This window comes from Lithobates pipiens, unplaced genomic scaffold (genome assembly GCF_037356315.1).
Source record: "Lithobates pipiens isolate NorthernLeopardFrog02 unplaced genomic scaffold, aLitPip1_a1.2 Scaffold_19, whole genome shotgun sequence".
Taxonomy (NCBI): Eukaryota; Metazoa; Chordata; class Amphibia; order Anura; family Ranidae; genus Lithobates; species Lithobates pipiens.
Window position 1 is genome coordinate 576,526,973 of NW_027507764.1, and position 22,155 is coordinate 576,549,127.

The 22,155-nt window shown below is 43.9% G+C and overlaps 1 protein-coding gene across 1 annotated transcript in view; it reads right to left on the bottom strand.

The window, feature by feature from the left end:
- The window catches only part of TRAPPC9 (trafficking protein particle complex subunit 9), a 903,391-nt gene that overhangs the window by 719,066 nt on the left and 162,170 nt on the right, over positions 1-22,155 (bottom strand). Inside the window, exons 14-15 of the mRNA XM_077493381.1 lie at positions 21,368-21,500; positions 18,676-18,836 (exon numbers count right to left, since the gene is read on the bottom strand). Coding sequence (XP_077349507.1) covers positions 18,676-18,836; positions 21,368-21,500 — 294 coding nt within the window. The remainder of the gene's footprint in view (positions 1-18,675; positions 18,837-21,367; positions 21,501-22,155) is intronic.

Here is a 22,155-nt window from a genome sequence, read left to right on the forward strand (position 1 = left end):
AATGTTCCTTACATTGGTGATCAGTGAGAAGAATGTTCCTTACATTGGTGATCAGTGAGAAGAATGTTCCTTACATTGGTGATCAATGAGAAGAATGTTCCTTACATTGGTGATCAGTGGGAAGAATGTTCCTTACATTGGTGATCAGTGGGAAGAATGTTCCTTACATTGGTGATCAGTGGGAAGAATGTTCCTTACATTGGTGATCAGTGGGAAGAATGTTCCTTACATTGGTGATCAGTGGGAAGAATGTTCCTTACATTGGTGATCAGTGGGAAGAATGCTCCTTACATTGGTGATCAGTGAGAAGAAAGCTCCTTACATTGGTGATCAATGAGAGGAATGTTCCTTACATTGGGGGTCAGTGGGAAGAATGCTCCTTACATTGGTGATCAGTGGGAAGAATGCTCCTTACATTGGTGATCAGTGAGAAGAACGTTCCTTACATTGGTGATCGGTGAGAAGAATGTTCCTTACATTGGTGATCAGTGGGAAGAATGTTCCTTACATTGGTGATCAATGAGAAGAATGTTCCTTACATTGGTGATCAGTGGGAAGAATGTTCCTTACATTGGTGATCAGTGAGAAGAATGCTCCTTACATTGGTGATCAGTGGGAAGAATGCTCCTTACATTGGTGATCAGTGAGAAGAACGTTCCTTACATTGGTGATCGGTGAGAAGAATGTTCCTTACATTGGTGATCAGTGGGAAGAATGTTCCTTACATTGGTGATCAATGAGAAGAATGTTCCTTACATTGGTGATCAGTGGGAAGAATGTTCCTTACATTGGTGATCAGTGGGAAGAATGTTCCTTACATTGGTGATCAGTGGGAAGAATGTTCCTTACATTGGTGATCAGTGGGAAGAATGTTCCTTACATTGGAGATCAGTGGGAAGAATGTTCCTTACATTGGTGATCAGTGGGAAGAATGTTCCTTACATTGGTGATCAGTGGGAAGAATGTTCCTTACATTGGTGATCAGTGAGAAGAATGCTCCTTACATTGGTGATCAGTGGGAAGAATGCCCCTTACATTGGTGTTCAGTGGGAAGAATGTTCCTTACATTGGTGATCAGTGGGAAGAATGTTCCTTACATTGGTGATCAGTGGGAAGAATGTTCCTTACATTGGTGTTCAGTGGGAAGAATGTTCCTTACATTGGTGATCAGTGGGAAGAATGTTCCTTACATTGGTGATCAGTGGGAAGAATGTTCCTTACATTGGTGATCAGTGGGAAGAATGTTCCTTACATTGGTGATCAGTGGGAAGAATGCTCCTTACATTGTAGGTCAGTGGGAAGAATGCTCCTTACATTGGTGATCAGAAAGCCATCCTTACAAATAGCTAAAAAGGTCATTAGCATCAAACAGCTGGCGCTGCCAAGTGGCATTAGCCCCACAACTCTGCAGGCACCATCAAATGAAAGGCCAATAAGCCACAGCCCAACAAACCCCTAGTAACCTCCCGGAGAAACCCTGGTTGGGAATGGCTGCTCTGAAGGTTTGGATCTATTATTCACAATGCTCACATCACTAGGGAAATGTAAATCTTGTATACCTCACCTAACACAGAGAGAACCCTGGAGGACTCTGGCACAATTCAGATGAGAAACACACTTCTCACAGCGTGATCCGTATGAATACCTGTCATTTTAGCAGATTTACTGAACCTGCCTCTTCCAAACTAGGTCTAACAGCATGAATAATATCAGGTAATGGGGTAATAGAAGAGAACTCGGATACAATAATATCTCCCTTTTCAAAAAACAATCATTCCTGACTATACAAATGAATCACTGCTGTGTCGGGGATGGCGGCGTACATTCAAATCAGCCACCTATACAGCAAAAGACGACGATAATAAAAAGAGGGCATTATACTCCATACATCTCACATTAAATCAAAATATGTAGGATGAATCAAAAATCTACCAGTGCATTCATTAAAAAAAAAAAAATTGAACCTCCGCTTTTCGGAACCCTCCCCCCACCTTTCAGGGGGGGAGGGGGAGGGGGGTGCAGATACCTGTCTAATGCCCTGTACAGTGTACACACAGTCAGAAATTCCGACGGAAAATGTCCGATCGGATTATGTTGTCAGAAAATCCGATTGTGTGTGGGCTCTATTGGACTTTTTCCGTAGGAAATTCAGACGGAAAAAGCTTGAGAGCTGGATCTAAAATTTTACGACAACAAAATCCGATCGGACTTTTTCCGATTGCGTGTAGAGAATTCCAACAGACAAAATGTCACGCATGCTCAGAATAAATTACGAGACGAAAGCTATTGGCTACTGGCCTCTACGTAGTCCCGTCGTACGCAATGAACGTCACCTTGTTACGAACGATCAAATTTTCCGACAACTTTGTCCAACCGTGTGCATGCAACACAAGTTTTGGCCAAAATTTGTCTGAAAAAATCAAACAGATTTTGTGGTCGGAATGTCCGACCGTGTGTACAGGGCATAAGACAGGTATTTGCACCCACCTCCGGACATAGACTCCTATGGGAGTCTACGCCTCTTCCCGTCCCACCGCACTGTCTGCTGGGTCACACAGGGGTCCCAGAGACAGCAGGGACCATTCGGATTGCGCAGCGCAACTCGCGCATGCACAGTAGGGGACCGGGAATTGAAGCCGCAAGGCTTCATTTCTTGATTCCCACACCGAAGATGGCGGCGGCAGCATCCGAGGACCAACTCGGCCTCGGGTGCTGACATCGCTGGCACCCTGGACAGGTAAGTATTTGTAGCTGCTGACTTTTAAAAGAAAAACTTTTGCGGGACTTGTGCTTTAAGCTGACTCAAAATTGTTGCAGTTTCTAGCTCAGTGCGAGAAGTGCAATGGTTTGTGGAGCCAGGGCTCTTGGATAAAGTTGAGCTCAAATTGGGTCTTTAAGCCCTGAAGAAGGGGGTTTAATCCTGAAATGTGTTGGCTACATTTTGTATGTACGTATTCTTCTCAACAAGATTAATAATAACTGGAAGTTTTCAAGATTCTTTATTTACAGTGCTCCTTACTACTACTACTTACTTACTACTACTACTACTACTACTATATTTTGAAGAGAACAATAGATCCAAGATGCCTCCAGTAGAGCAGCCACAAAGAATGCCCTCACAAGAAAGCCCAGCACTAACTCCCACCCACATTCCCGCTGACACCCCACGTTTGCCTCTGAATGTGTGCATTTTCTAGAACTGATGTAACCAAACTCAGCTGCATCGTATTTGGAATATTAAATTGCGCCGGAGGGCTCCTACCCGCGGGTCGCTCAAGGTTGGAAATACAGGGGAAAAGCATAGTCCAGTCATTATTTCAGACAAAATATTTCCATCTGCAACTAAAGTTTTAAGAGTAACCATCAATCAATACATAATAAGCATTTCTTCCTGGGAAAAAAATAAACCCCTGAAGGACAGTAAACAGCGGCAGCGTCACCCCCGCCCCCCAATCACACACCGGACATATATACACTCGAGAGGGAAAAAAAAATAGAAGAAGAAAATAAGCTGCCGAAAATTGATATTCGGCTGCTCTGCTAACAAGCGTTATCAGCGCACAGCAGGATGTCACCTACTCCGAGAGATTTGTTTTCGGCAAGGGGGGGGATCTTGGCTCAGTGAAGCGGCACCCTTTGACAGTGCTCCATTGTTATCAGCACTTTACACCACACCTTCCCTCCCTGTAATCAGCTAATTACAAGTGTGAGAGAGTGTTGTACCTGCGCACAGCAACAAACACACAGATTATTACCAACCGTCACGGTAAGCCGCAATAGGCGACCAAATAATCAAGAATTTATTTTAATGATGTGGGGCTTATTCTTTAAAAAAAAATGGAGCCAGGCTGACTTGCTGGTAGTCTGATTGGATGCCCTGAGTTAATTGTGACATTTATTGCACAGCGATCAGCCATAGCATTATTGCCACCTACCATAACCTACTATAGCCCGGCCAAGGCATGGACCTCTGAAGGTATGCTGTGGTATGTGGCCCCGAGCTAACAGTAGCAGATCCTTTAAGTTCTGTCAAGTGTATAGTGGGGCCTCCGTGGATCTGACTTTGTTTTTCCAGCACATCCCACATATTCTCGATTGGATTGAGATCTGGAGAATTTGGAGGTTAATTCAAACCATTCTTCAATTCATTCATGATGTTAAAAAAAATAAAAAAATAAAAAAAAGGATCCATCAGACCAAGCCACCTTGTGCCCATTGTAGGCACTTCTGGTCGTGGACACGGATCAGCATGAGCATTCTGACAGGTCTGCGGCTACACCGCCCCATACTATTATTATTCACGATTTATATAGCGCCAACAGTTTTTACGCAGCACTTTACAATGTGTGTGTGTGTGGGGGGCAGCACAATTACAGTACAGTTCAATACAGAAGGGACAGGAGGGCCCGGCTCGTAGAGCTTACATTCCAAAGGGAGGGGGTGGTGGAACAAAAGGTAATAGATGCAGGGAATGATTTGATGGGGGGGGGTGGCTCAAGGATAGTTATTTGGGTGTGGGATAGGCTTCCCTGAATAAGTGAGTTTTCAGGGATCTCCTAAAGGTAAACAGGTTAGGGGCTGATCAAATATACCAGGGCAGGGAATTCCAGAGGATGGGAGAGGCTCTGGAGAAGTCCTGAAGGTGAGCGAGAGGAGGTAACAAGGGAGCTAGAGAGCAGGAGGTCCTGGGAGGAGTGGAGGGGGCAATTTGGGCAATATCTGCAGATGAGGTTGGTGATGTAGTTGGGGGCGATATTGTGGGTGGCCTTGTATGTTGTAGTTAGCATTTTGAATTTTATACGGTGGTGTAGGGGAAGCCATACACAACAAACTGTGATGCACTGTGTGCTCCGACACCTACTGGAACCAACATTAACTTTTTCAGCCTTCCCTCCTCACGTGCATCAATGAGCCTTGGCCACCCATGATCCGGTCACTGGTTTTCCTTCCTTAGACCAGTCGGTCCTGACAACTGCAGACCGGGAACATCCCACAAGATTTGTAGTATTGGAGTTGTTCTGACCCCAGCCGACTAGCCATTACAATCTGGCCCTCGTCAAAGTCACCCAAAACTTTCCCGCACGCCCATTTTTTCTGCTTTCAACAGATCAACATCAGAGACAACATGTTAACTTTCTGCCTAACATCCCATCCATACTTAGATGCCACTGTAACAAGATAATCAATGTTATTCATTTTACTCGTCAGTAGCCATAGGGTTGGGATGTGTTGCATTACAAATTAAATTAAAGTTACATGTATCATATGCAGTATGGGACCGTAAAGACGTCTAATTGTTCTAATAGCCTTTCTTACTTAGAAGGCTCCACAGGTGCAGACAAGGAGATAAACTACTACCTCAATATGACATCTAACGTGGTCCCTGCACCCGAGGAGACTTCCAGTGGAGAGACATAAAACAGGTCCCTCAATCATGAAAGGAGAGTCATTGAACATTCCACATCAGGAAACACGGGTACCTGTCTTTGTAAGTTAATGGAGGTACATTCCCTCCTTTAAGAAAAAACACTGTGCACCAGGGTGTTACCCAAAGAGTGTGCCTTCCGGAATATACATTTGTGATAGTTAGTTTGGTTGAAAAAAAAAAAAAAAAGACACAAGTCCATCTAGTTCAACCAATAAAAAAGGAAGGGGGGGGGGGGGGACCAAACAAAAAAAAAAAATTGTACAATCCTATATCTACAATTGACCCAGAGGAAAGCAGAAAAAAAAAAAAAGAAAAAAAAAAGAAAAAAAGAAAAAGCATGATCCAATTTGCTACAGAAGGGGAAAAAAAACGGGTATTCCCTGGATCAACTTTACCTATAAATCTTAGTATCCAGTTATATTGTGTACATTTAGGAAAGAATTCAGGATTTTTTTTAAAGCAATCTACTGAGCTGGCCAGAACCACCTCTGGAGGGAGTCTATTCCACATTTTCACAGCTCTTACTGTGAAGAAACCTTTCCTTATTTGGAGATTAAATCTACTTTCCTCCAGATGTAAAGAGTGCCCCCTTGTCTTCTGTGATGATCTTAAAGTGAATAACTCTACACCAAGTTGACTACATGGACCACTTATGTAATTATACATGTTGATCATACCCCCCCCCCCCCCCTTAATCTCTTCTCAAGAGTGAATAAATTCAGTTCTTCTAATCTTTCCTCATAGCTGAGCTCCTCCATGCCTCTTATTTTGTTTGCCCATCTCTGCACTTTCTCCAGTTCCCGATATCCTTTTTGAGAACTGGAGCCCAAAACTGAACTGCAAATTTCAGATGAGATCTTACTAATGATTTGTACAGGGGGGCAAAATTATATCCCTTTCTCTGGAGTTCATACCTCTCCTAATACAAGAAAAAAATTTGCTCACTTTGGAAACTGCAGCTTGGCATTGCATGCTATTATTATGCTGATGATCTACCAGAACACCCAGAGCCTTCTCCCCAATGATTCTCCCCGATGTGCTCCTCCCTAGTATGTATGATGCATATTCTTAACCCCCAATTGTATAACTTTACATTTATCAACATTAAACCTCATCTGCCACATAGTCGCCCAATTAGACAGAGCATTGAGGTTGGCTTGTAAATTCGAGACATCCTGTAAGGACATTATATCACTGCATAGCTTGGTGTCATCTGCAAAGACTGAAATTGTACTTTTAATAACAGACCCAATATCATTTATAAAGATATTAAAAAGTAAGGGTCCCAACACTGAACCTTGGGGTACCTTATATTACCTTAGACCAGGGGTTGACAAATTTGCTTGGAATCTAGGAGCCAGCTAAAAAAGTTAGGAGCCGGGTCCGTGACGGCGATCCGGACCTGTCCCTGGCCTGACATGGAGACAAGTGAGGGGAAGATAGCCCCAAGCCCCCCACCTGTCTCCAAGTCATTGCCCCCCATAGCTCTTAGAGGGACATTTTTTTTTTTTTTTTCAAATGACAATTTTTTTTTTAAATTGCATTTTAGTGTAAATATGAGATGTGAGGTCTCTCTGACCCCAGATCTCATATACAAGAGGACCTGTCATGCTTTTTTCTATTACAAGGGATTTTTACATTCCTTGTAATAGGAACAAAAGTGACACACATTTTTTTTTTTTTTTTTTAAAGAACAGTGAAAAAATAAAAATAAAAGTTAAAATAAAAAAAAAATATTTTAAACGCGCCCTGTCCCGCCAAGCTTGCGTGCAGAAGCGAACGCATATATGAAAGCGGTGTTCAAACCACACATGTGAGGTATCGCTGCGATCGGTAGAGTGAGAGCAATAATTCTAGCCCCAGACCTCCTCTCTGTAACTTAAAAAGTGCAACCTGTAGAATTTTTTAAATGTCGCCTATGGAGATTTTAAAGGGTAAAAGTTTGTCGCCATTCGATGAGCGGGCGCAATTTTGAAGCATGACATGTTTGGTATCGATTTACTCGACGCAACATTATCTTTCACAATATTAAAAAAAATTGGGCTAACTTTACTGTCTTATTTTTTTTTTTTTTATTAAATACATTTTCCCCAAAAAAGTGCGCTTGTAAGTCCGCTGTGCAAATACGGTGTGACAGACAGTATTGCAACGACCACCATTTTATTCTCTAGGGTGTTAGAATAAAATATATATATAATTTTTAGGGGTTCTGAGTAAAGGGAAGAAAGATAGGCTGGCAGGCAGGGAAAATTAGCATTACATCCATTAGCATTGCTGGTTGTAATTCCAACGGCCACCACAAGAGGGCGCCAGATTACAGAAGGAACCATAGGATCGTAGAAGGCCTCAAAGCCGGGGGCTAAATTACCGGCCGGCGGCGGCGCGGCCCGACGCGATCGCGCCGGGGGGGGGCCACGGAGACAGCATACCCCCAGCTGTGCTGCCCCAGGCGCCAGGTCTGGAATTCTAGTCGCAAATGCGACCGGGCGCCCGGGTTTTGTCGAGCCCTGCCTTAGACCATTCAGAGTATGAATAGTTAATACATTTTTTTTTTGCCATTTTTCTATCCATTTACAAACAGATTTTTCCAGACCAGTAGACTTTACCTTACACATGAGCCGTGTGGGGAACTGTGTCAAATGCTTTTGCAAAATCCAAGTATACCACGTCCACCGCCACTCCTCTGTCCAAGGTTTTACTTATCTCCTCATAAAAAGAAATCAAATTTGTCTGACAAGTTCCGTCTTTCATGAATCCATGCTGTCTGTTGTTACTTGGTAAGGACTTTGATCCCTTTTTAAATATAGGTACCACTTGACCTTACCACAATCCAGTGGTACTATCCTAGTCATTAAAGAGTCCCTAAAAATAGAAAAAATGGCTTTGAAATGACAGAGCTCAATTCTTTTAGGATCCGTGGGTGGATGCCATTTGGCCAAGGTTCTCTATTCACCCTTATTCTGTCTAAATATTTCTGGACCATATCAATTTTGAGCCATTGTGCATCATTTGGGGCTGTGTCACATCCACCCCTATTATGGACATGAGCTCCCCCATGTTCCTTTGTATACAAAGAGCTGAAGAAGGTAAAGAGGTACCAAAGTTTAGTACAAATATCCTGAATTCTATGGGAGATATCGCCATACCTCAAGCTCAACTTGGTGATGCTGGTTGGTTTATCTAATTTTCACAGACATAAAAGGTCATCTCTCTCTTAGGAACACCCGCCCTATTAAGGACTCACGGGTGGTGGCTCTGCACAAAATTTAGAAGAATCAGAATCCTGGATGGCCACACTCTGCTGAAGACACCTTTATTGAAAAAAGTTTCAAATCCAAACACGGTCACTTCATGTACAGAGAAAACAGGGAAACCCAGCTAACATGTTTCACACCATGGGTTGTTGCTTAATCATAGCTAAATGATTAAAGTCTGACTGCGTGTGTATATAGAGGTGATAATAAATGAACGACTTATTCTAAAAGAGAACCTCCCACACAATCAGACCTTAATTGATGCCTAAATTGAGAAGCAACTGAAAAGGGGGGGGGGGGGGGGGGGGGTAACAAAAGGTACACCAAATGAGTTCTGTCGACCCAAAAGAAGGGTGAATATTGAAAAAATACAAAATAAGTACAAAAATATATGTTCCAATGAATAACCCCCACAGAATACAGTCACAGACATAATAGACATTGAATCGGAAATAAATTATATGAAAAAAAATGTGTGATTTAACATATTTACTTAGCTATGATTAAGCACCAAACCATGGTGTGAAACATGTTAGCTGGGTTTCCTTGTTTCCTCTGTACAAGAAGTGACCGTGTTTGGATTTTAAACTTTTTTCCATAAAGATGTCTTCAGCGCAGTGCGGCCGTCCAGCATCCTATGATAAGCATGACTTAACCATCTTCCTATAGATCAGCACCTGGTAAACATATTCCTCAGGGTATTCACCTCTACCTCAAAATCTTTGAAAATGTGAAAAATTCCGCAGGTACTGACCCACTGGGATACTTTTAATAACTGCCATGGATGAAAGCTATCTGCACGTAGGAGGCTCTTGGATAAGGTGGGTTTTCTGTAGATACAAAAGAATTATTGGGGCACTTTATGGACCCCATGGGACCCATACCAGCATTCCATCGATTTGGATGTACACTATGCTCCAACCTGTAACACTACTATGGCTAATTAGTCAAGGATTTGTATCATGTGATATTATTTATCGATTTGTTATGCTGATTATGGCCCTATTGAAGCATTCTTTTTAATGTGCGTTTTTAATGTAATTTTGTATTGTCTGTTTGTAATAATAAAATCATCAATTAAATATTTGTTTTCCTCCCAGTGCATATAAAGTCCATAAAGTCCCCCAATAATTATTTTGTATCTAGTCATTCTGGACGTCGGCACTCTCTCTTATTCTTAATCACGCTGGGGTATCCACTATGACCACTTATATATGATATCCCCCCTTTAATTCCTGTTTCCGGGTTTTCTGTAGAGATGGGTTAATAGCCATCCCTGTCTGTACAATTCAATCATCAAATTAAGGAAGGTCATTTTCTTCTCATCACAAGTGCTAGTGAGCTTTAGATGGCTCAAGACTTCTAACAAAATCAAGGGCCTCTGCATTCAAAGGGTCCAAAGGACCAAAACATCGTCAATGTACCTGTACCAAGTCAGAATCCTGGGCAGGTACACTGACGTATCATCACCCCCAAAGACCTTGCTCTTACATTCTCCTAGATATAAATATCCATAGGCTGAGGCATATTAAAGAGGAAGTAAACCCTGATGAGTTTACTTCCTCTTTCATTCCCTGCAAAGGCAAAGCATAATGGACTACTATGCATCGCATAGTAGCCCATTATGTGTCACTTACCTGACACAGGAGCCAGCGAAGTCGCTGCTGTCCCCTGTAGTCCACCACATCCATCTTGTTGGTGGGGTCTCGCAGCTCCGCCGCTGTCATTTGGCGAAGCAGCGATGACGTCACTCCCGCGCATGCGCATGGGAGCCGACACGCGCGGCAGCTCCGTCGCGGAGAATGCCGCGCTCAGTGCGCCTGCGAGCATGCGCCGTAGACAGCGGTGCCTGTTTTCGGGCAAATATCTCCTAAACCATATAGGTTTAGGAGATATTGCTTGGACCTACAGGTAAGCCTTAATCTAGGCTTACCTGTAGGTCAAAGTGGTTTGTAAGGGTTTACAACCACTTTAAGTGCCCATAGCAGTGGCTTGGGCCTTTGGTCTATAATGTGTTAAATTAGGAAACTCTGTGGCAGATACTTAAATCTTGTGATGATCTCATTGGAGTGGCTTATTTTAGCTCTACACCTAACATTGCCTGCATTTTATATGGATTCAGGTTTAAAACACGTGCCATTTTTTTTTTTGGAAAGGTTTCAGCTGCTTTGTGCTGAGCTACTGAAGTTTGCAGCTATTTATCCTGTGATATACTTTTATTTCTGAGGTCAATGTTTAAAGCATATATTTTTTTTCTTTTAACTTTGTATATCATAGTTGCGTGCCACTGTACTATAATGGGAGTGATACATGTCTAATGCAGGATATTTTAATCTTCACCATGGTTTTTTAGATGTCTCTATTACATAAGCTATATCATTAAACATGTGATACATTGTTGATATAAGATTAATGGTCTGTGGATTTTCTATACATTTAGTGGTTATTTGTGTACCTCATCTAGGCTTCAGGACAAAGCCTTTTCTACCTACCCATGAATGATCTCGGTCCTACATCTTTAAAGATACTCTTTATTAAGTATTTCGAACTTAAGGTACAAAACAAAGGCTATTGGGCATACCCAGGCTTATAAAGTAAACAGAATTCATAAAAGAGAAAAAAGAAAAGAAAAGAAAACAACAAACTATTCACTTGGCAACCAAGATGTTCGATATGGATTATCATTGGCATAGGCATAACCAAAAACGGCACCACCTAATCTGCCCTTTACCGTACAGATGCTCTCATTAGGTCAGTAGAATGAAATCAGGGAGGGGGGAGTGGATCCCGGGAAGGGTGTCAATGGAGGCAACCCAGATATCCCATGTTTTGGTGAGTTTCCGTGGATAACCCCTGGACTTGTAAGTGAACTTATACAGCAGTATTGCTGAGTTGACCAGTTTTCCAAAAATCAAGTGCAGGTGCCATCGGAGACTTCGATTTGAGCAGTATGGCCTTGCAGGCATAAAATACTAAGAACCTGATCAGCATTCTCATCGCTCTGGACAAGTGGACTAGATCAAGTATACAAACATCCATTATCAATGGTCGGTGCTACTTCTTGACAGACTTCCTCCTCAAGGGCCCTGCCCTTCATCTTCTTACCACGGACGTACAAATTACTAGCTACGATTCCTCCCTCACATCGTTGAGAATCCATGTCAGGTCATCTGAGACCAGGTGACAGATGCACTCTGTAGGAATCGGAACTGCACTGCTAAGATAGTGGACCCTAGGACTGACTGCTACAAATTGTACCCAGGGAGGTTCAGGAAGCAGGTCTACTGGATCATTAACACAGATCCCAGTTGGAGCTAGAGCATAGATTCCCCAGGGTGCGGAGTCCAAGAGCCAGCAGGTGTTTCACAGAGCCCCTAGTGGTGAGGATGGACTGCACTGCAGTCTGGCTCCAGGTCGTGGCCCCTAGGGTCTCACAGCTCACGGTAGACTAAAGGAGAAGGAAACAGCAGACTGGAACAACAAGGATAGTAAAGGGATAAGGCAGAGGTCAGGGCAATTAGCAGACAGGAACAACAGAGTACACGTCAAAGTTTCAGGGTCACAGGCAGACAGAGATAGTCGGGGACATGCCAAAAGGCCAGGGTCACTAGCAGACAGGAATAGTCGAGAACACGCCAAGGTCGGTAACAGAGACAAACGTAGAACACACAGCAAGCAGGAAACAGGAAGCCAAACACACAGTGAATACACAATGGTTGATCAGAACCGCTGGCTTGCAGTGCACAGGTTAATTTAGGATTCCCTGATAGGGCCTGGGGTGGAGCCATGCTTAGAGGAGAGGTTATAAAATCCACCAGGTGGAAGAGGCTGGCCTCTCAGTCTGAACACATGAGGAGAGGTAAGCAGACAGAGGAAGATTACTGCATAACCATGACACTCCAATCTGCTGCCTGAAAACCATTCTTGCAGACTATTTACAAAGGCAACTATCAAGCACCTAGATCCCTGGCACCCATGGTACTTTGTGCCCTGCGCATCCATCTCCACATCCTGGGGTGTTTGGACCTGAGCTGCAAGGGAAGCCCTCTAGTGATTTTGGCCTCCAACCATGTAAGTGACACCGCAGTAGACAAAACATACAAAACTAAATACATGTATATACAGAGTTGAAAATGTCTTTGACAACCTAAAAGCACCAAGGAGTTAATACCAGGTTGGTTGTTATATACTAACTCCTTCAGAGACAAAGATTCTGTCTCCCTTCCAAGTTTTTCCCCCATCCAATCTTGGCTAATGCAAGCTGAACTATTAGGCTGAAAAGATAAATTACCGGCGCCCATCAATCTCGGCAAACGCAAATCCTTTGGGACTCAGCTAATGCAGTTTTCCGATCAGGTAAGTCCAACAACCCACGGGGATTAATTTCACTTTTAAAAGCCCGAGTTACACGCGGTGGCAGAAGACCACACCGGCATTAGCAGAAGACACAATGTTCACCCAAACGGAATGGGGGAGATTTATATTTTAAAAAAAATAAAATAAAATAAAAAGACACAGGCGAGAATTAAGCGCCCTCTCCACTGTGAAATCTACGGTGCAGCTCACATTCTCCATGACACGCCGAGCTGGGCAATTAGTAAAGAAAAGAAAAGGGAACATTAAAATTCAACCCAATACCTTCTTGAAAATGCGCAATTGCAGATGAGACACAATCCTCGCTGCATATCAATCTATAAACATTTATGGAAAGGAGGGGGAAGGTGCGCGGCCTGGACTGGAAGACTGAGCGCAGGCCGAACGGCGAAGGTGACAGTTATTGCCTTAAGAAAAGATCGGAAATATTACCAAAAATAATGTGTTTATTGATCACTTATATTGTGTTTCATTGATCCTGCTTTCTTTCAATTAAAAAAAGAAAACAAAATATCAGTCTCCGCAGAAGCCATTTACACATATTGTTTTTCCAAGCGTATGACTCACACAGTTATCCTGAAGCTGAACTCCGGCCTGGGATCCTCTTCCTCAGCTAATTGCTACAATAGATTAACCTATTTTATACCAAAGTATGTTTATAATTTGCAGATTAGTGGACTGTCATTACCCCAGTGACATTTAAAAAAAATTGTGAGAAAACATCCTTGGGCTCCCATAGTGCCTTATAATCGGTATGTACAGAGACATCATTAGACATTACACACAGTGTACTGAGCTTATCTGGGTGGCTCTGTGCCTTATAGTACAACTACGTTTTTTTTTTGTATACATTTTGGATAGAGTGGAGACGGATTAAAAAGCTTGTCAGTTTTTATTGCTGTCTGTGTCACCATTAGCAAGATTCACCCTCTCTATTAGTCATGTTTACTATTATCATTCAAAGGAAATGCTGCATTTTGGGTTGTTTCCAGAAAAGTAATAAAGGGGAAATCTTCCAATAGGGACACTAGTTCTGGTGACCTGGGGGTCCCCAAGGAATTCCCTTAATTTGCAGAGATTTCCTCTCACTTCCTGTTTGGCTATGGGACAGGAAGTGAAGGGAAATATTGGCAATGGGGCACAGATGGCGTAAGAAAAAAAAAAAATCTGCCAGGGGTTATAAACCTTCCTTACGCTATCCAAAATGAAGTAATAAAGTAATAAAGGGGAAATCTTCCAATAGGGACACTAGTTCTGGTGACCTGGGGGTCCCCAAGGAATTCCCTTAATTTGCAGGGATTTCCTCTCACTTCCTGTTTGGCTATGGGACAGGAAGTGAAGGGAAATATTGGCAATGGGGCACAGATGGCGTAAGAAAAAAAAAAAATCTGCCAGGGGTTATAAACCTTCCTTACGCTATCCAAAATGAAAAAAAACTTTAACCTATAGTTCTACTTTAACCAAACACAGCAATGGCCCTTCCAATTACATAGAAAGCTATGGCTAGGAAATGAATGGATCAGCAACTCTTTAACAACACCCCAACTCATTTCTTCATACACATCTGACTTCCAGCCTGTCTCTGTATGTAACCTGTATATTAAAGTGGTTGTAAGGCTTACCTGTAGGTCCAAGAAATATCTCCTAAACCTACACGGGTTTAGGAGATATTTGCCGAAAGACAGGCATGGCTGTCTACGGCGCATGCGCCGTAGACCGCGGCGTACAGGCGCACCGAGCACGGCACCCGTCAACGGCGATATGCCGTGCGTTAGCGGCTCCCGTAGTCATGTGCGGGAGAGACGTCATCGCCGAATGAAAGCAGCAGAGCAGCGAGTACCACCAAGAAGATGGATGCGCCGGACTACAGGGGACAGCGGTGACTTCGCTGGTTCCTGTGTCAGTTAAGTGACACATAATGGACTACTATGCGATGCGATGCGATGCATAGTAGTCCATTATGCTTTACCTTTGCAGGGAATGAAAGAGGAAGTAAACTCATCAGGGTTTACTTGCTCTTTAACCCTTCACCTCCCTTAACACTTGCCAACTGGCGCTATAGAAAGACGATATATAATTTACAGAGTTTATTTAGTTATGTCAGGTAGCGCCTGGGCCTTTTTATTTTAATATTATTTCTGATAGAAAGACGGCTACAGTTCGGTCTTCCAGTTCTGGGAGGTGCGCATCGGGGGCACTCTGTGACCTTTCAGATACCGCTGATCACAGATCAAGGTAAGGAGCCAATCACAGTGGGATTTTATCTTGTGATTAGCTGTGTCCAATCACAGCTTGCTCCATGTAAACAAATGCCAGTTATCGGAATTTCCTTTCCTCAGCGCTGTCACTGTGTGGGGAAAGGAGAGCCGGTAACCTGCAATCCTATGCCAGCACATATTTGCACTGATAATCAGGACAACGATCATCAGTGTTTTGATGAAAACTGCAGCCCCATCAGTGCTAATCAGTGCCACCTAACAGTGCCTATAAGTGGTGCGTCATCAGTGCACCCTGATCAGAACCTCCTCATCAGTGCCCATCAGTGCAGCCTCCTTATCAGTGACCATCAGGGCAGCCTCATAAGCGCACATAAATGAAGAAGAAAAATTGCTTATTTGCATACTTTTGTAATAAAAACAAAGAAAAAAATCTTTAAAAAAAAATAAAAAACCCAGTGGTGATTAAATACCACCAAAAGAAAGCTCTACATGTCTAAAAAATAAATAAAAAATAAATGATAAACGTCATATGGCTACAGTGCTGAAAGCTAAAATTGGCCTGGGCAGGAAGTGGGTGAAAGTGCCGGTATTGAAGTGGTTAATCTGCACATTTGTCTCCTGTATCTGCATCCTCCCACTGTACTCCTCACCAATTTTTCCCAGAAGTCTGCACTAAGATGCAAACACATTTTTTGTCATCCTCTGCAACAGGAATTTCAATTTGGTGAGATACTCCCCAAGGGCTAATTACTTCAAAGGCTTGCAGATACTACAGCTTTTTTCATCAGAACACTGAGGGATTAATATACAGATCACATTAACCACTTTGACTCCTCCTCCCTCTGCATATGACTTATACAATAATATATCTAGTGTACTGTCACGAGGCTCCACGTCCTAAATACTAGCAGCACAGTGGCTTAGTAGTTAGCACTTCTACCTTGCAGCACTGACAGTAAGCACGTTCTCAGCACAGAAACATTAGCCGCCCGGCAAAAAAAAAAAAATATGTGTGGTATGTGGGCATTAAAGTCCACTCTGTTGCCCCTTTTTAACATATGTGCCAAACAGATGGCAATAGATTATTAAACTTTGTAGCAGAATCCTACCTTTTGTTACTTTGAAGAATTAGCTTTTTGTTTCGCTAGACTGATTCTGAATGGGAGGATCTATTTCATTATAATCATTTGGTGCACTCTCAGTGTTCTGATAAGAAAAGCTGCCGCGTCTGCAACCCTTGAGGAGTATCTCACCAAACTGAAATGCTTAGTGCAGAGGATGCCTAAAATTTGATTTGTATATTAGTGCAGACTTCTGGGAAAATAAGTAAGTCAATCACACAAGCAGGAAATGACATTTCTAGGGGACTTCCGTACACTAATGTTCTACAGAACACCTCCAGGCTGTTGGAATGGCCTAGCCAAAGCTCAGACCTCAATACAATAGAAAATCTGTGGTCAGACCTAAAGATTGTTGTTCACAAGCGCAAACCATCCAACTTGAAGGAGATGGAGCAGTTTTGCAAGGAGGAATGGGCAAAAATCCCAGTGGTAAGATGTGACAAGTCTCATAGAGACTTATCCAAAGCGACTTGGATGGCCACAAAAGGTGGCTCTACAAAGTATTGACTTTAGGGGGGTGAATAGTTGTGCACATTGACCTTTTCTGTTATTTTGTCCTATTTGTTGTTTGCTTCACAGTAAAACAAAAAAAAAAAAACACCTTCAAAGTGGTGGGCATGTTCTGTAAATTAAAGAGGAAGTAAACCCTGATGGGTTTACTTCCTCTTTTTTTCCCTGCAAAGGTAAAGCATAATGGACTACTATGCATCGCATAGTAGCTCATTATGTGTCACTTACCTGACACAGGATCCAGCGAAGTCGCCGCTGTCCCCTGTAGTCCGCCGCATCCATGTTGCTTGTGGCGTCTCGCAGCTCCGACGAATCACAGCGGCGCAACCGCGATGACGTCACTCCCGCGCATGCGCACGGGAGTCGCGCCTGGCAGCTCCGCCGCTGTCATACGGCGAAGCCGCGATGACGTCACTCCCGCGCATGCGCACGGGAGTCGACAAATTTGGCAAATCCATTCTTGGATTTGCCGCATTTAGTGCGCATGCGCGCCGCTGTCTACGGCGCATGCGCCGTAGACAGCGGTGCCCATTTTCGGGCAAATATCTCCTAAACCATATAGGTTTAGGAGATATTGCTTGGACCTACAGGTAAGCCTTAATCTAGGCTTACCTATAGGTCCAAGTTGTTTGGAAGGGTTTACTTCCTCTTTAAATGATGCAAATTCTCAAATAATCCATGTTAATTCCAGGTTGTGAGACAACAAAACACGAAAAATGCCAAGAGGGGGGTAAATACTTTTGCAAGGCACTGTATATTATTGCTTCCTATTTGCCATTTATTTGGTGGTAAGCAATTTTTCACGGGCGATGGCTGGTGTTGGCGCTTCAATCACCATGGCACCATGGTGGATATGGTGTCAGGGTGATTGAAGTGCATTATTTCTATTGTTACATTCTAATATATAATGAAGTGGTTCAACTCACCATATTGCAGAATCAGTAGGAGCCCTGGGCGTGCTACTCGCCACATCTGCTGCCACTAGATGCAGCGTGTAACTTGCCACCTTTGCCTGTCACCAGATGTAGCATGTTACTTGCCACCATCACCTGCCACTAGATGCAGATTGTCACTTGCCACGTCACCTGCCACCATTTGCAGATTGCCACTTGCCACGTCACCTGCCACCAGATGTGGGTTGTCACTTGCCAACTGATGTGGATTGTAAATTGCTATGCCAGCCAGTGCCACCAAATGTGCATTGACCCTGCATTGGTGGCAGGTCCATTTAGTGAGAGCAGGAGAGCGGCGATGCAGGGCGGGCAGTGAGAGATGTCATCTCGCTGCTCCCTGCCGCACCTCCGATATTGAAGCAAGGGGTTCTGGATGCAAAGTGGAGCTCCATGATGACAGGAAGCACGTGACCTTCACTCCACTCCGCTGTGAGGGCGGAAGAGCGCTGATGTGTGGCGGGCAGTGAGAGATGATGTCATCTCACTGCTATTCGCCGCACCTCGCTCCCATATTGAAGAGACCCGGCTGTGAAGATCGCTGATGTGGAGAGAGATGTCATCTCTGCTTGTCTGCCCACTTGATTCTCTGCTCTCCTCCACCTATCTCATGCAGCAAGCCTGCCCGCCGCAGCAGCAGCCTCAACCCGCTGGTTAGGCAGAGACCCTGTGGCAAGAGGCTCGGGGCTATAGCCCCAATACCCACCCCCTAGCAACGCCCCTGGAGAGCACCTTAGTGGCCTATAAGAGCACTTTCATTGGATGATGGAATGGCAAATAGAAAACTGTTATCTTTATCAAACACTCCTTCAAACCTACCTTTATTGTTGATAATCTTCGAGGAGACCTCCAATGTCTCCAGTGGCTCGGTGCCGATGTTCTCTAGTTTTATAAGGACCTTCTGTGTCTCCCCGTTGTAGAGCTGGACAGATACATGGGCGGACACATCATCACTGGATGGCTGCAAAGCATGAGCTGACCTAGGGCGACAATGTATATGTCAGTACATACAGTGCCAATCACATTTCAAATTGCTTTACATCAGAGCTATTTATTCAAACTCATGCTGATTCCTAAGGTCTGCTTATATTTTGCCTTCCCTAGTCCCCCTCTCAAGTAGTAAAGCAATATGTTGCCTCATCACCACCGGTTTTAGGCCAGGTTTGCACTGGTACGACAAATGCTTCGACATTGGGTGCTCATGTCGCATGACATGTGTAAATCAATGATTCCCTATGAGAGCAGTCTTAACTGGTCCGACACAAGTCGGTCCGACTTTAAAAAAGGTACCTGCACTACCTTGGTCCGACTTTGATCCTACTTCAGCCCACTGAACATCATTAAAGTCGGATCATCGTCTTAGCTGATCCAACTTTGGCATGCAACTTGCGCTCTGATGATCTTGAAGTAAAAACCCACGGCAGAAAAAAAAAATTAAAAAATCGGCATAGGGCCCTCTCCAAGACCATATCACAACTAAGGGTATGGCTTTTAAGGAGAACCACCACCCAAGAAAACAGAGTCCATACCAGACCCCTATCCGAGCATGCATCTAGGCAGGTCCTTCCTGGACCATACCATATTCATTCACATAGGGTGGGGGGGTGGGATCTGGGTGCCTCTCCTGGCCCACAGACTCAGACAACTACCGGCCAGGGTTATCGGGAAGAGGCTCTTGTCCCCATCAACATGGGGACAAGGGGCCTTGGGGTGGGGGGCGCTCTTCCCATCCTCATTCCTGACCTGCCGGGCTGTGTGCTCGGATAAGGGTCTGGTATGGATTTTGGGGGGACCTTATGCCATTTTTTTCTTAATTTTGGCGTGGGGCTTCCCTTCAAGATTCATACCAGACACAAAGGGCCTGGTATTGTCAGGATCAAAGTCAGATCCCCATTCACTGAAGTCGGACTTCAAATCACAGGGCACAGTCGGATCCACCGTCGTATGACTGTCGTGCTGTACCAGTGTGAACCCAGTCTTAAGCCGGTAAATGCTGCATCACTGCACTGCACCACTTGAGAGGCGGTTGCAGCATGGGCCCATCCACTATACAGTAAGTGCCTGCTGAACGCAAAGGTGGGTTTAATTCTTGCCGTGTCAAGTGTACACCTCTGTCCGCTTCCTTTGCAGCTGGATGTGGGCCTTTACCAAGTGACCAATCACAGCTAAACTCTTCTCAGCACTGTCACTGTGTGAGGAAGGGAGAGCTGATAACTGGATATTCTGTCACAGAACACATTTACACTGATTATCAGTGCAGCCCCATCAGTGCCAATCAGTGTCCATCAGTGCAGCATATCAGTGTCCATCAGTGCAGCATATCAGTGTCCATCAGTGCAGCATATCAGTGACCATCAGTGCAGCTTCATCACAGAAGAAGAAGACAAATTACTTATTTGCAACATTTTATAACAGAAACAAAGAAAAACGTAGTTTTGTTTGTTTAGCAAAAAATAAAAAAATTCAGAGGTGACTAAATACCACCAAAAGAAATTTGTCTCCAAAAAATGATAACAATTTAATTTGGGTAGAGCATTGCATGACCGTACAATTGTCATTCAAAGTGTGACAGCGCTGAAAGCTGAACATTGGCTTGGGCAGGAAGAGGGTCAAAATGCCCAAGTGGTTAAGGGGGATAAAAACCAACTGTGTGTTTATATGTCCCCCCAACCGCAAGTGTAAAAAAGCCCTAATTCTGGTGTAGATATTTGCCAACACACCACGGATCTTCAGATCAAGTCCAAACCTTTTTTTTAATTGAAGAATGATCACATCAAGAACTGGAAAGTACAATGTTTCGGAGCCATGCAGGACCCCTTCGTCAGGTATGTGATCATCACATGCCTGATGAAGGGGTCCTGCTTGGCTCTGAAACATTGTACTTTCCAGTTCTTGATGTGATCATTCTTCAATAAAAAAAAAAGGTTTGGACTTGATCTGAAGATCCGTGGTGTGTTGGCAAATATCTACATCTGACTCTATGCATGTTCCAGTTCCCAGCTGGAGGCTGCTGCAGCACCTGTCATCTAATGCCCCTTACACATGATCGGATTTTACGATGGAAAATGTTCGATGGGAGATTTTTGTCGGAAATTCCAACTGTGTGTAGGCTCCATTGGACATTTTCCATAACATAAAATTTGAGATTTGGTTCTCAAATTTTCCGACAACAAAATCCGCTGTCGGAAATTCCGATCATGTGTACACAATTCCGACGCACAAAGTTCCACACATGCTCGGAATCAAGCAGAAGAGCCGCACTGGCTATTGAACTTAATTTTTCTCGGCTCGTCGTACGTGTTGTACGTCACCGCATTCTTGACGTTTGCAATTTCCGACCAACTTTGTGTGACCGTGTGTATGCAAGACAAGTTTGAGCCAACATCCATCGGAAAAAATCCATAGATGGATTTCCGATCGCGTGTACGGGGCATTAGAGCCCATTCCAGGAACGTGTGCGCTGGGAAAACGGGAGATTGTTAATCGATCACATGGAGAATGCAGGGCTCACCTGGGGAGGGAGGTGCTGATTTGTAGCCGGGGCAGAGCCGGGATCACGTCCACTGTACATCCATTATTCTTCAGTCCTGGGAGGTTGTCCAGAAGGCAGTCGCTGTACACTCCAAATACAGATGTGTGATAACCTGTAACAACAAACCACCATTAACAAAACCACAAAACTAATGTCGGGAGCCAAATCCCTGTTGCGTATAACAGAGAGCAAGTACCTAATTTCAATTATAGTCAGGCTGAGGATAGACTAGATGCTGCTGGACGTCCTCCAGCCAGGCAATGAGGTGGGGCTCTATCTAACTGGTTACAGCTTCTAATGCACATTGTGTGAAGCTCACAGTGTGCAGTGAAATCAGAGTAAGCCGTTTCAGTCCAGGAGAGGAGACGGAACAACTGTGCAAGACTGGAGGGCTGGAGTTCAGATCAGAACATACACAGCATAAAAAGTTTGTTTAACTTGCAAAACTCGGGGAACATTAGAGTCTAAATGATCATCTCCGACTGACAAACTTTAAAGGACATTAACTCAGAGGAAGTAATGGAAAATTCAGCTCCCCCATTAAAAGCAGCATTACAGACGTCAGACGTCTTGATATATTTGAGTGTAAATGTATATTTGGTGTTTTCTTAATTAAAGCCGCTGTCACCGTGACGGATCGGCTCTCTTTTTAGAGGCTTGCCGTAAACAGGAAATCTGAAACGGCTTTATTAAAAAAAAAAAAAAGAAAAAGAAAACTGGGGTAGGGGGGGAGGCCAGGGTGTAGATCAGTCTTCCAAGTCCCAAAA